This window comes from Nothoprocta perdicaria, unplaced genomic scaffold, assembly GCF_003342845.1.
Source record: "Nothoprocta perdicaria isolate Ctin4 unplaced genomic scaffold, notPer1 scaffold_235, whole genome shotgun sequence".
Classification (NCBI taxonomy): Eukaryota; Metazoa; Chordata; class Aves; order Tinamiformes; family Tinamidae; genus Nothoprocta; species Nothoprocta perdicaria.
The window spans coordinates 486,390-498,825 of record NW_020455461.1 but is presented as its reverse complement, the minus strand read 5'-3'; the positions used below and the strand labels follow the sequence as shown (position 1 = coordinate 498,825).

At 40.2% G+C, this 12,436-nt stretch overlaps 1 protein-coding gene across 1 annotated transcript; it reads left to right on the top strand.

Moving 5' to 3' along the window:
* Positions 1 to 249: 249 nt before the first annotated feature.
* Positions 250 to 11,356, top strand: ZNF830 (zinc finger protein 830). The gene is made up of 10 exons (XM_026039660.1): positions 250 to 371; positions 485 to 584; positions 952 to 1,069; positions 1,797 to 1,830; positions 3,213 to 3,427; positions 3,755 to 3,845; positions 4,457 to 4,520; positions 7,180 to 7,260; positions 8,353 to 8,429; positions 10,767 to 11,356. The coding sequence occupies exons 1-10, from the start codon at positions 250 to 252 to the stop codon at positions 10,948 to 10,950; spliced, it is 1,086 nt and encodes a 361-aa protein (XP_025895445.1). The 3' UTR covers positions 10,951 to 11,356.
* The last annotated feature ends 1,080 nt before the right edge of the window (positions 11,357 to 12,436 follow it).

The window sequence follows — 12,436 nt, the reverse complement described above, 5'->3', positions numbered from 1 at the left end:
AGAAGGACAACTTGGTGCTAAGAAAGAAAAATCATCCTTTTGCAAACCAGGTATTAAAAAGGCATAGCTTTGGGCACTGGGTGTTTATATTTAGAATTGCCTGCGCGCGTCTACCCCAGATGGACTCTCCTGTTTATTTAGGAAAGGCGGGAAGCCACGCCTTTTTTTCATATTGGGGCGTGGCTCTGGAGGCCCCGCCCATTCCCCTGCGCACGCGCGGCGCGTCCCGGCGCGGCGGAGCCGCACAAAATGGCGGCGGGCGGGGCGGGCGCGGCGCGGAAGCAGGTGCGGCAGGAGGAGCTGCGGCGCCTCATGCGCGAGAAGCAGCGGCAGAACGCGGGCAGGAAGCGCCTCGACTCGCCCTTCGCCAAGTATCCTCTGGCCCCGCTCCCTGCGGGCGGCTGTCCCGGGGCGGGGAGGGAGAGGGGGAAGGGGGAAGGTCCGGGGCCTCGCAGCGGCTCGTYCTCCCTTAACGGCGGCGCAGGTACAACAGCCTGGGGCACCTGAGCTGCGCGCTCTGCAACGCGCCCGTCAAGAGCGAGCTGCTGTGGCAGACGCACGTGCTGGGCAAGCAGCACCGCGAGGTGAGCGGGCCCGCAACGGCCGCGCCAACGGCCAACGGCCGCGCCAACGGCCGCCGCGGGGTGGGGTGGGGCGGAGTAGGGGGAGGGCAGCGAGGAAATGGCGGCGGCGGGCGGGGCTGGCGCCCCCGAGGGGGGAAGGTTTGGGGAGGGTTTTGTCCCGTGAAGCTCCCTGGGAGCCATCCCAGCGTTTCTGCGCGAGAGGATAATGCCTCCACCAAGCCTTGTTCCTTGTATCGGTGACGTCTTTTTCAGTGATGCTGTTCCGGAAAAAAACGTTACATCCTCCTAATGAAATTTTCCACCTATGCTGCGTTTTGAGCCGCAGTTCGAAAGTTTCTGATCGTCTCCCGGATTTTGTGCTTTGCAGAGAGTTGCGGAGCTAAAAGGCACAAAGCAGGCAGCGGCTGCCCCAGCTGCTGGCACCTCGCCCCATCCCGGCAAGCGAAAAAACGACACAGAAAGTGCAGAATTAAAGAGGCTGAAAGGTAACGTCACGAAAATACTTACAAAGTGCTTAGCAGAATCAGAGATTTTTTATTTTGAATGTATATGGTTGTCAGTCCAGGAAAAAAATGTTACTTTGGTAGGTTAACTAGTTTTCTTCTGTGTTATGGGGTAAATTAGGTCATGGGGTGGTGGATTGGTCTGTACAGCATAAGAAACAGCATAAATCAAGCAGTGGTAACGCTTGTCTAGGGGGAGAATTTCACTTCACTTTTCCTTGGACCACAAGCCATTCGATAAACTTTATGCTAAAGGAAGGAAGGTAGTTAAATCTCTTCCTTTAGGGCAATTTAATACACTTAATAGTATGAAAGTGTCACATTTGAGCAAATGTTTTGGATGTTTTTTCTGTGTTTGAAGAATTGGCTCTGTGCTTACCAAATACTTTGTAGTTAATGGTTCACACGTAAGGATTATTGTTATGTTTCTTCAAGAATCGTAAGACAAGTTACTGTTTTGGGCTTGTCAGTTACAGGGTTAAGCAAACCCTGCACCTTTGAGAGTAATTTTTTTTTGCATGCATAAGGTTAGTACCCTCTGTAGTACTGGTAGTACCTGTCAGTACCTGTTGGGAACGTTTAAATTGCAGCAGTTCAGAAATTATGGCAACAGGCACTGTCTTTATCGCTTCTGCTGTAGCAAGGCTTTATTGGAAGGATATTTCTCTGAAAAGAATAGATTGAGAAGTGACTCTTGGCTGTTATACAGGTTCAGATAACAAGCCGCACACGTCTACGTCTGGGTAAGTAGATTTTATGTGATTTTTTTTCTTTTTTTTTTTTTTTAATTGACCGTATATGATCCTCCTTGTGCTCTCACCCTGTTCTTCCTCTTCTGTTTCCCAGCTGAGGGTAAAGATTCAGATACCAGTTAGGAGATCCTTGCTTCTGTTTGGAGTTTAATGTGGGTGCATAGAGTTTGCCAGCATCTTTCTTTGTATTAACTCTAGATCTAGTTTGTGACAAAACAAGAATAAGTTTGCTATTATTACCAGACTTTTAATGCTTAGTATGGTGGTGTTACGAAATGGACTAGAATGAAAATAGATTATGGTGTGTGCTCCAATCTGTAACTGCTGTTGTACTCCAAAACACAGGAGGGACTGAAGAGAAATTATGTAGTACATATGTAAATAATATTTAGTCACCAAACCTACTAATAAACTTTATTGACAGGTTTCTATCAAGATATTTTTCTTTCTTGAAATTCACATGAATTCCTGTCTTCCAGATGAAGCCTTTCTCTTAAAAGTGTTATACCTGGCTTCAGGGGATTCAGTTATTTGTCCTCCTCTCTGCATCTTAGTGTCCCTTGAGGATATTTTGATGGCCGTGAGGGGTTGGGAGGTATCACAAAAGCTTGTAGAACTCTTGTATGCTTCTGCATGGGCTGAATTATTACTGTCTTGCATTAACCTTACGCATTATTATCTTAATCCTTATAGACATTGTTACCTTGTGGGAATTCCTTGTTTTGTGTGTATAAAATTACGCAGTTGTGAAGTTGTTCATCACCAAATTGGTCATTATGAGTAACTTTTAAAATCCAGCAGGGAAAAATGTTCAGATTAGAGATTGGCAGATATCCTAAAATTTTACATTGCTGAGACTGTGCAGATCTTTCTCGTTTTAAAACTAATTTGTCTCTTTGCAGTTCTGAGCTGCTGTTAGTACCCAGAATAAGTAGCTGCATGAAGGATATCAAGGTCTAAGTGATGTTTGTATTGCCGCTGTCCTATGAATTTCGCATTTAGTGTATTTATAGGACGTACRTAGATGCACATAATTCTGAGTGTGAGCACTGTATTATCTAAAGAGTTTGCATTTCTAAACCTTGCTTTGTTATGGGGCACTTTGATTAAATTGTTTTGTGGTGAATATACAAGTACAAAAACTGGAAATTCGAATGTTTTCTATACAAACCTGAATATTTCTTAAGAAATTTTAAAGAAATTGGCGATTATGTGCTGCCTTTGGACAACAGCTACACTTCCTGCTCTGCAGTTTAGCATGTTACAAAATACTGAGAAGATCATAGTATTAACAGATGAAATTGACTTTAGATACTAGACTGTAACTGATTTTTGTGAAGTTTCAAATGTTTATTTCTTGTGTTCTTTACTAGGCTACCAGCAGATTTTTTTGAAACAGAGCAAAATGGTGCAAAAAAGCCTCTTGCAAAGGGTCCGGGTCCCAGTTTACTGTCCGGAAGTTACTATGATGATGATGATGAAGAGGAGGAGGAAGAACAGGAAGATGACTCAAAAAAATCATCTGTTACACATAAAACTGAGATTCCACCCCCAACACAAGAAGTAGTAGCTAATTCTTTACCTCCAGGTAATGATGAACGTAGTAAGTAATTCAGTAAGGAGAGGATGCGTGATGGAGGGGTTGTGATTGATATTTTTACTTAATGCTGCCAGTTGACGAGGATGTAGAAGGAAAGTAGGGAGAGCGATTCTTGGGTTCTTGGTTATTTTATAGTCTTTATTTTCAGTCTGTTTGCCACTTTTATACTGTAATTGTGTGAGGTTAAGCAGAATCATATTGGTTGGTTGTTGCTTCTTTGTTTTGGCTCGATTCAGTAAGATATTAAATTCCTCTAGTCAGAATTTTGTATAGGAGCTTGTTCAGTTATTCATTGGCTTTTGTCCTTTCTTACAGACTTCTTTGACAGCAAAACTACTGCTGTGCCTATAGTCTCCCATTCAGGATCCATACAGAAGCCAGAGATACAAGAGAAGGTAGTGGAAAGGTAAGCAGTCATAAGTAATATTGATAAATTGGGGAATTGTAATTAAATATTACCATTTCATAAAACACTTGTGATCATTCAGAAATCTGTCTTGCTGTTCCTGTAGCTAGAACCGTCTGTACATAATTTCAGAATGGTATTTGACATCCTACAGGTAGGATTAAAAAGAAATAGAACAGTGGATCTTTTAGATATCTGTGCAAGTTTTTATACAGGCTACTTCTGAAGTTTAGAGTCAGCTACTGCTTTTGAAAGAAAACTATTGACTGACTTTTTTAATAATAGCTAGACTCGCTTAAGTCAATGCTTGAATAAGTGTCTAGACTATCAAAAACAGAGATTCTGTTGRTAAAATATTTGGGTGTTTGAAACAATGGTAAGGATAGCTCAGGAAACCAAAGTTGTAGCTGCTTTTTTGATGGTGAGTTTTAAAGTTCCTTTTGTGTGAGATGAGACCAAAGGGAAGAAATGAGTTTTGATGAGTGTAGGTGAAATTTATTTCATTTCTAGATCCTTTTATAAAAGTGGGTTTTTTCTTTTTTCTTAACTACTTTTATCTCCACACAAAGAATTAGAAAGTATTAACTTGGGATAATAATCCAACATTTCAGGAAAGAAAACACAGCTGAAGCTTTACCAGAAGGGTTCTTTGATGATCCTGAGGTGGATGCCAGAGTAAGTGGTCTTATATTTCCTTTTTGCTGGATCTCATAGTTTTCTGAGTAATAAGGATGCTTTTCCAGGTAATTAGTTAGGAGTAATAGCCAGAATATAGGAAAAGGACTGAATTATTTCATTATGTGTAATTAGAAGAAATGAAAGGGAAAAGCAAGAGTTTGTTAAACCATCTCAGAGATAGTACTTTTTGTTTCTGTGGTGGACTAAAAGTAGCAAGATTATTGATTGACCAAAATGCTGAATTGGGATAYGGAAGATCCACTCGTTTTTATTTCTGTAAATGGCCCCGAGAAAGGCRTTTCTGTGGGTCTGCTTCTGCCTCTGAACTGAGAGTATAAAAATGCTTCTGTAATGTGGTTCAAGGGTTCCTGTTGAAAAGTGTAAGAGTTGGTGTTATTTTGTATTGCACCTACACGGACTGCCAGGATGAAGACAACTAGATAGGGGGATACACTCTAATTGTTAGTCCTGACACACTATGACAGCAAACTTTATCTTAACTCTCTGTCATTTTACAGTTATGAGTTTTTATTTGCTGCTTAGAAAGAAAGAAAGAAAGAAAGAAATAGAGGCGGGGAGAGAAAATAAGTTGTGAGCATTTAAGCTGTTTGTCCAAGTGATTAAAAACCATGTAACTGTGATCAAAATCAATCAAAATCTGTCATCAGCATCCTACATCTTGCACAGTGCCAAATAATGATCGAAATAGCACTGATTTTTTTGAAATGCAGAGAATATTTTTGTAAAATTTACCTCAGATTTGATGGCTTGCTTGTTATCCTTATTAAAGTAAGTGTTGTGGATTTACGTTTTGTTTTTCGAAGCTGTGCTTGCTTTCCTTGAATATGTGTCTCTCTTGCTCGCACTTTGGAAGACTGTTGGAGAATTTAAATTTGAGGGTGAGGTGGGAYCATGGCTTTGGATTAGGAGCCCAATAGCCTCATTGGCCTTGTCCTGCCGGCACAGGTATAACCTGGTGTGTTTTTTATTTGCACTGGTGGCATTCCTTGTGCACCCCTCACGTACATGAGCGTGGTGGCAAATACAAATGTGCTTACATTCAGAATCTTTCTGAATAATTAATTTTTTATATATAGAAGTATGTAGCTAAAAAGTCCCACGCAAGCAGAAGTGGAAGTGTCTGAGTACAACTGGAGCGTATTACACTCTTCAAGTACTTCAGTTTTGCTGAGAGGCCAGCGTAAAGCAAGCGGGTCTACCAGGGGAGGCGGATGTCCTTATATTTGTTGAGGACCCTGGATAGAGATCTTATATTAAGGTCATTTCCTTAGCTGGTAAAACTTAAAAATGGATAGAGGTTCAAACAGGCTCGTTTTTCAACTGCTTGATGTTCCCTTTTTTTTTTTTTTTTTTAAATCGGACCTTTTCAGGTATAAGAAGAAGCTAATAGGAAGAACGAAAGTGATTATGTCATTGATTTTGCTGAGGTGGTTGCAGTAATTTCATGTTGGAATCATAAAATAAAAATATACATATACAAAAAATAAAAAAGGAAATCCAGTGGGCTTTTGGGGGGAGGTCTTGGGATTGAAAAGGACCGATTCTTTACCTCAGGGTTATAAAACATTTTAGTTCTGCATTAGATAAATATTTCAAGAAAGTCATATCTTTAGTACTTAAATTTATTAAAACAAACATAAATAGCTATGAATTACAAAAAGCAACCACAGTGTGTAATAACTTACTACATACGCACATATTAGAAATAATCACAAAACAGAAAAATGAGATGGATATTAYTTCCTAATTCCCAGTTTGCTTTGAGACTTTTAATTTATTCTATAAGCCTAATTAATTCTACTTGATTTTATATAATCATTCAGAAGCAAATGATGTACACAAGTAGTCTTTAGTGTGATGATGATTGATGTGTTGCCAGAAAAGAAGAATGAATAAAAACAAAGCTAGTGCAATAAGGTACGATAAATTACTGTCCAGACTGCTTGCTTCTCCCAGTTTTGCTCCTCCCAATCCAGGGCCAGACATGTGCTGTCTAACACAAAGATTGGAAKTTGTGACTTATATCATTATTTGTGGAAGTTTTGGTTACATGGGTAGATGACATTTTTATTTGCTATATGCTCGGCTAAAAGCACAGTCTGATTTTTTGATTGGATCTTTGCAGATTTTAGACCCATTCTTACATCTGCTACTGTTTCAGGCATTTTACTAATTAATGCTCTCTGCTACAAACAAACAAACAAAAGCTTTGCACGAAAGCTTTTGCAAGACAAAGTGGTAGGTACATGCACAGGGAAGTAGCCAGACTAGTTACTGAATCTCCTAATACTTTGTAACATTAAAAATTCATAATTCATCACTTCTGGCYTTTGAGATGTGCTGCTGTTTATGTTTGAACAGGCAGCTCATGGAAGAATTCAAAACTTAATAGAGTGAAAGCTCTCAARTTTCCAGACTCATTCACTTCTGTCAATCCAGACATCCCACACCATCCCCTCCTTGTCTGTTATTTTTTAGTGTTACATTTTTAATCCAGGAGTGGAGTCTTTTCCTTCGAAATCATTAGATGGCTGCTGTGCTATCTTGTTCTTATGTGTTACTTTTTCAAATTACAGTGCCCAGGGGGTGATTAGMTATTAATTGCTAACACACTTGTCTTACTCATGTTCCTTAGGTGCGAAAAGTTGATGCTCCAAAAGATCAAATGGACAAAGAATGGGATGAATTTCAAAAGGCAATGCGACAGGTCAACACAGTAAGTACTGCAATCTCTTTTTATTGACTCTAAATACACTACACACAACAGAAAACAGGTTTCATGCAGGACTGCAGAATGACTGATGTRCTGCACTTGTCAGCTATGTGTTTCACTGCAGGATGCAGTTCATGTGCTTGATGGATGAGTAAAGGGTTCCTTACATCTATTCATCCAGACAGGGGGCTGTAATTATACGTTCTTTCTTAGATTAGATGTGTTCATATTTTAATTTTAAAAGCCAGACAACTCGCCCTCCATATGCCTGTCTTCTTGAAGCAAGATCTATAAAGTGTAGGTTATCTGAGTTTTCATAGAAAGGAACYACAAGCTTTGGGACAGTAAAATGAGATTTTATGTACAAGACAAGTTGGACACGACTTTAACTTCTTACTGAATTGCAAGGAAAGTATTCCCAGAGCAGGCTATTGTACAGTTAAAGATACCTGATATTCTTATCATTGCTCCCTGAAAGCAGGCAGCTCTGCACACGGAATGCAGGTTCARTCACACACAGCAGTGGATACATATTGCTGGCATTAGCCATTCACGCAATTCTTCAGCTTAGAAGGAGTCTTCTCAGTTACGTGTGGACCATGGGCTGCATAGCATCTCCCAGACATTCAGATTTGAGAAAGTATATGCTGAAAAAAATAACAAGTTAGAAATACTTGGGGATCCAGTGGGAATATTTGACCATARCCTTCAATACTCATGTGTAAGGCCCAAATACTGAGAGTTCCTGTGTCATCCGCGGAGTTTTAATGTGCATAGTTTGCTTATGCTGCTTTGCAAATCGTAGTGTACCGAAAAATTCAAAATACTAAAAAGTAGGTTAGCTGCCTTAAGTTTTTGGGTTTTTTTTTTTAATGTAAATACAAAATTTCATGATGTCCTTTCCACTTAAAATTAATCGAGATCACAAAGTCTTTTTCTGCACAGGCCTCTGGAGTTTTTGTGAAGGTAGGAGTGTATATGTAAGAGACTGACACTAATGAGCCCCGTGTCTTGGTGGGGGAGGAGATATGGACATCAAAAAAGAATAGCAGGGAAAGGACAAATACAATTTTTCTCAGAGCATTTCTGGTTTAGATTTCAGAAGCAATAGTGGCCGAAGAGGATGAGGAGGGACGGCTAGACCGGCAGATTGGAGAAATTGATGAGCAGATGTAAGTAGATCAGTTCTTCCTCAAACTTCGTGCTCGCCAGTGGGAATGGGTGTCTATATGATTGGACTCTCAGACATCTTTAATGTTATTAATCTTCCATGAAACTACTTTACATTAATCACCTAGGTATTGGTGACTTGGAGGACAAAGGCAGATTCCCTCAAAATAATGCATAATGAGGATATGCGTTTTGGTGCAAAACTATTTAATTATTTGCTGAGGAAGGTTGCGCTAAAAATCACTGAAAACAGCAGGCCAGGGCAAAATGAAGCAATAAAGCGTAAATCCTTTGAATAGTCTGCCTGCCTTTGCCTGCATGAAATGCCTGAAGTTATAATTCCCTAAGTCCTGAGTATTTTTCTCTGAATTCTGAGTGAATTCATATGAACATATTTAATAACCATTTTCTTTTAAACAATGTCTGATTTTTTCTTCACAACAAACAAAATCTTTGTAATGAGATTTGTGTTTTGATCATCTACTGGGCTGAAAGTACCATTCTGTAGCCATCCCTCCTGGTCCCTAACAAAAGATTTACTAAAATCTTTTGAGTAATACACTTAATTTTTGAGTATTTTTTGAGTAAGTAAAATTTTGAGTAATATACTTAAATAAAATGTCATGTAATTAAAAAGTGCGTAGCAATTGGAGAAGCATTAAACTCCCAAGTAACCTGAAGAAAACACTTTACTGTGACAGATTGTTACCACCGTGATGCTTAACAGGTACAAATCATAGAAAAGAAAAATGTAATTCTTACTTCAAGGAAACTTTCATCTGAAAGGAGATCCTAAAAGGAGATATTAGCAGATGCTTCAAATTCAGATTTGGTGGTACCTGAATGTCTTTTAACAATGATCATGTCTTCGGAGGGGACTTGAGATACAGCAAGACTGTATTTCACTATTCATTTTCACCAGTAGTTTAAAATGCTGTTGTACATAGGAATAAAAAAGATATATCTATATATATCATATATATATATATAAAATATAATATTATATTTTATATATATATATATGATATATATAGATATATCTTTTATATTATATTTTATATATATATATATAAAAATTTGCAAAGAATTTCAATTTATTGCCATAGTATTTTTTCCCTTGAGTGAAGTTCCGTATAGACTTTTATAAGATCATTTTTTGTAGCTTTTTGCATGTTTTGAACACAGATTATTTCAGAATTGCACTGTGTGTCTAGCAGAAATTCTTCAGATAAATCAGATCTTCCGTGTAGGGTTAGAAAAACATCTTCTGCTTTACTTCTCAATATTATTTGAACTCTAGAATCTTCTCTTTAAGCATATGTGCCCATGGGCACATTCAGTAGCAGAAATGAAGCAATCTTTAAAAGAATTTAGGATGCTTCAGTTTTAATCAAGAACATTTCTTACTTCATGGTGAAGTAAACTGAGGAATTATGGGCTGCTCTTTTAAAAGCATCTGGGATGATGAGTTAGGTACTTTGCGCTTTTAACTGCACTTTGCACGCCAGACCAAGCTACAGATGTTGTTCCTGGTGTTCAGATTTGGTACTTATTGGAACGATGTGTTAGGTCTCACTGAGCCGCCAGCCCTGCAGAACTCCKTTGGTTTAGAATTTCCTTTTGGTTAGCTGGATTTTTCTTGCACATTCTTGAAAGCTGTAAAAAAAAAATCTATAAATTGAAATAATTTCAGCGAAGTTCATGTTTTCCTTAGCCTTCATGCAGATATGGATGCCTGTCAGTAATTCTGTTGCAGGCTTACAAGGGGAAATAGGCTCTGAACTGTGGCTCTGTCTAACAAATAAGAATTAAAGAGTGATATTAGTCACAGGCTCATCCTACCTGTTATTTTCAACAAAATATAGATTTTTTTATTAATTTTTGAGAAGAACTTTTATAAATAAGTGCAAAAGTTTGAGGGGCCCTAGTTTAGTGCCCAGTCAGCAGATTAAGGCTATGAGCAGACTTCAGTTCAGGGGTACTACCTCTAAGGCTTAAAAAACGATGGCCAATGCTCAACTTGCTACCAGGTATGAAAAACAGAAGTGGAGCAAAAAACGGAGTCCCTTCCTGTATGGAAGCGGGTACTGGCTCTCTCTCCTTAAGCCAGCTTGTGGTGGGGCTGTGGTTGTTCTGTGTCGAGTCAGATGTCTTTAAAGAATGGCCTGGCTCTCTCCTCGGTTCCTTTTGCACCTGGTGAGTATGGAGAGGGCGGGAGCGCCCTGGCAGGCGCTCTGCCTGCCGGGAAGCCGGTTCCCATAGAGCTGGGGAGGCAGAATGCAGCGCTCGAGAAAACACTCTGGGGTGCAGGCACTAAGGGGCCCTTTACTTCCCACCAGCGAGTGCTACCGCCGCGTTGAGCTGCTGCGGGACCGCCAGGAGCTCATGAAGGAGAAGCTTAAAGAAGCCATGAGGCTGCGAGCGAGCCAGGAGAAAGAGGATGAAGCTCTGGGCAGCGAGGATGAGGAAGAACTGCAGGATTTGCTTTCGCAAGACTGGCGGGTGAAAGGCACTCTGTTGTAGCAGGGCTGCAGCGTGGCTGATGCTCTCTCCACCCGTGATGTGACTTCCGTTATCAGAAGTGAGATGTTTTTGTCAAAATATTTATTTGAGGAGGATCGTGAGATGGTAAAGAGACAGCCATATAAGGAAAAGAAAAAATCTTTGTAGATCTGCAGATTGGTGTATTTCATGCTGTAAAAACTGTATATTGCAACTGTTTTGCAAGATTGAATGTAACTTTCCAATTTAAGATACTGATTTCCTACGAGAGGTATTTTAATGGGATTTAAAGAAATTTTATAATCGGTAACCTTTTGGGAACATGAGATATGTACAGTGAGTTGGAGGTTGTGCCATCGCGTATGCATTTAAATAGCCTGCCAGTGTGACAGTGTTTTCCCCATGCAGGAGTGGAATAAAGGAAACCCTTGTGCATTTAACAGTATTTTTAAAARCCTCGCACCTCTCTTCCCTCCCGTTTGCTCCGCGGAAGCTCTGCAAGTCTCTCTGTGCCGTTTCTGTGATGTGTGAGCGGGGGCCAAGCTCTGCAGCGGCCCCAGCCCCGAGGAAGGGGAAGGGCTGCAGCCTCCCCTGGGGCTGCAGAGGGGCAGCCGCCTCGCTGGGAACCAGCAGCGCCAGCCCCACACCCTGCAGGGCAGGGCAGCGCCCGGAAACCCCGACCAGCCAACACCTTCGGGGAGCTCTCACTGACGGAGGCTTTTTCTAACAGGGAGAAATTGATGCTCTCTCAAACAGAAGAGCCAAATTGAGGACAAAGGCAGGATCCAGAACGCAGAAAACTCTTGACCTTTAGTAATTTTTTTTATTGTTGTTGTTRCTGACCTTTGTAAATCTTAAAACATTGCAGAGTTACTGAGGACTTTTGAAAAATAGGAGATGTCATTTAATTTTTTATCGCAAAACGAAGTGGAGGGAAAAAAATGGCTTAATCTTTTTTTCCCCTTCTTTATTCCCCCTCTAACTTTCTGAAGCCAGTGAGGTTCTTGGAGGAGAAAGCAAGCTCCGCTCAGCAGATCTTCATGTGCTTYCCTCGGCGATGTTTATTAACTAAGTAATTAAGGGGAAAGCAGCGCTGCACACTAAAGCTAGGTGTTTCATTGCCTCCTTTTGAAGAACCACTCGTTACGCTGGGAGCCCTTTCCTTACTCTGAGATGCTGTTTTACTGTTTSTCCTTTCCATGTTTGCTGCAGCTCTGTGCATAGATGTTTGGAAGTATCCTTACGAAGTCCTCGAAGGTAAAATCCAAGCAAAGGCCTTTAGCAAATTGGTCCATCATTTATTCCTGTGCATATATGCTGGTTACAGCCTTGGCTTCTTGGCTACTGTATTTATGGCTATTAAATTAGGTACTCCTAAAAATGTTTTACTCAACACTCCCATCTTGTTAATCTTGAGGTTAAGATACCAACATTTGTGATTTAATAAAGAAGTATTGAAACAAACAACGTACTYACGGTATTGAAGCAAACTAGGGAGGGACTGGCA

Coding starts and splice junctions, on each gene's coding strand:
- ZNF830 (XM_026039660.1), top strand. CDS start 250: ATGGCGGCGGGCGGGGCGGGCGCGGCGCGGAAGCAGGTGCGGCAGGAG. Junction 4,521..7,179: donor ATCCTGAGGTGGATGCCAGA/GTAAGTGGTCTT, acceptor CATGTTCCTTAG/GTGCGAAAAGTTGATGCTCC. Junction 7,261..8,352: donor CAATGCGACAGGTCAACACA/GTAAGTACTGCA, acceptor TTTCTGGTTTAG/ATTTCAGAAGCAATAGTGGC.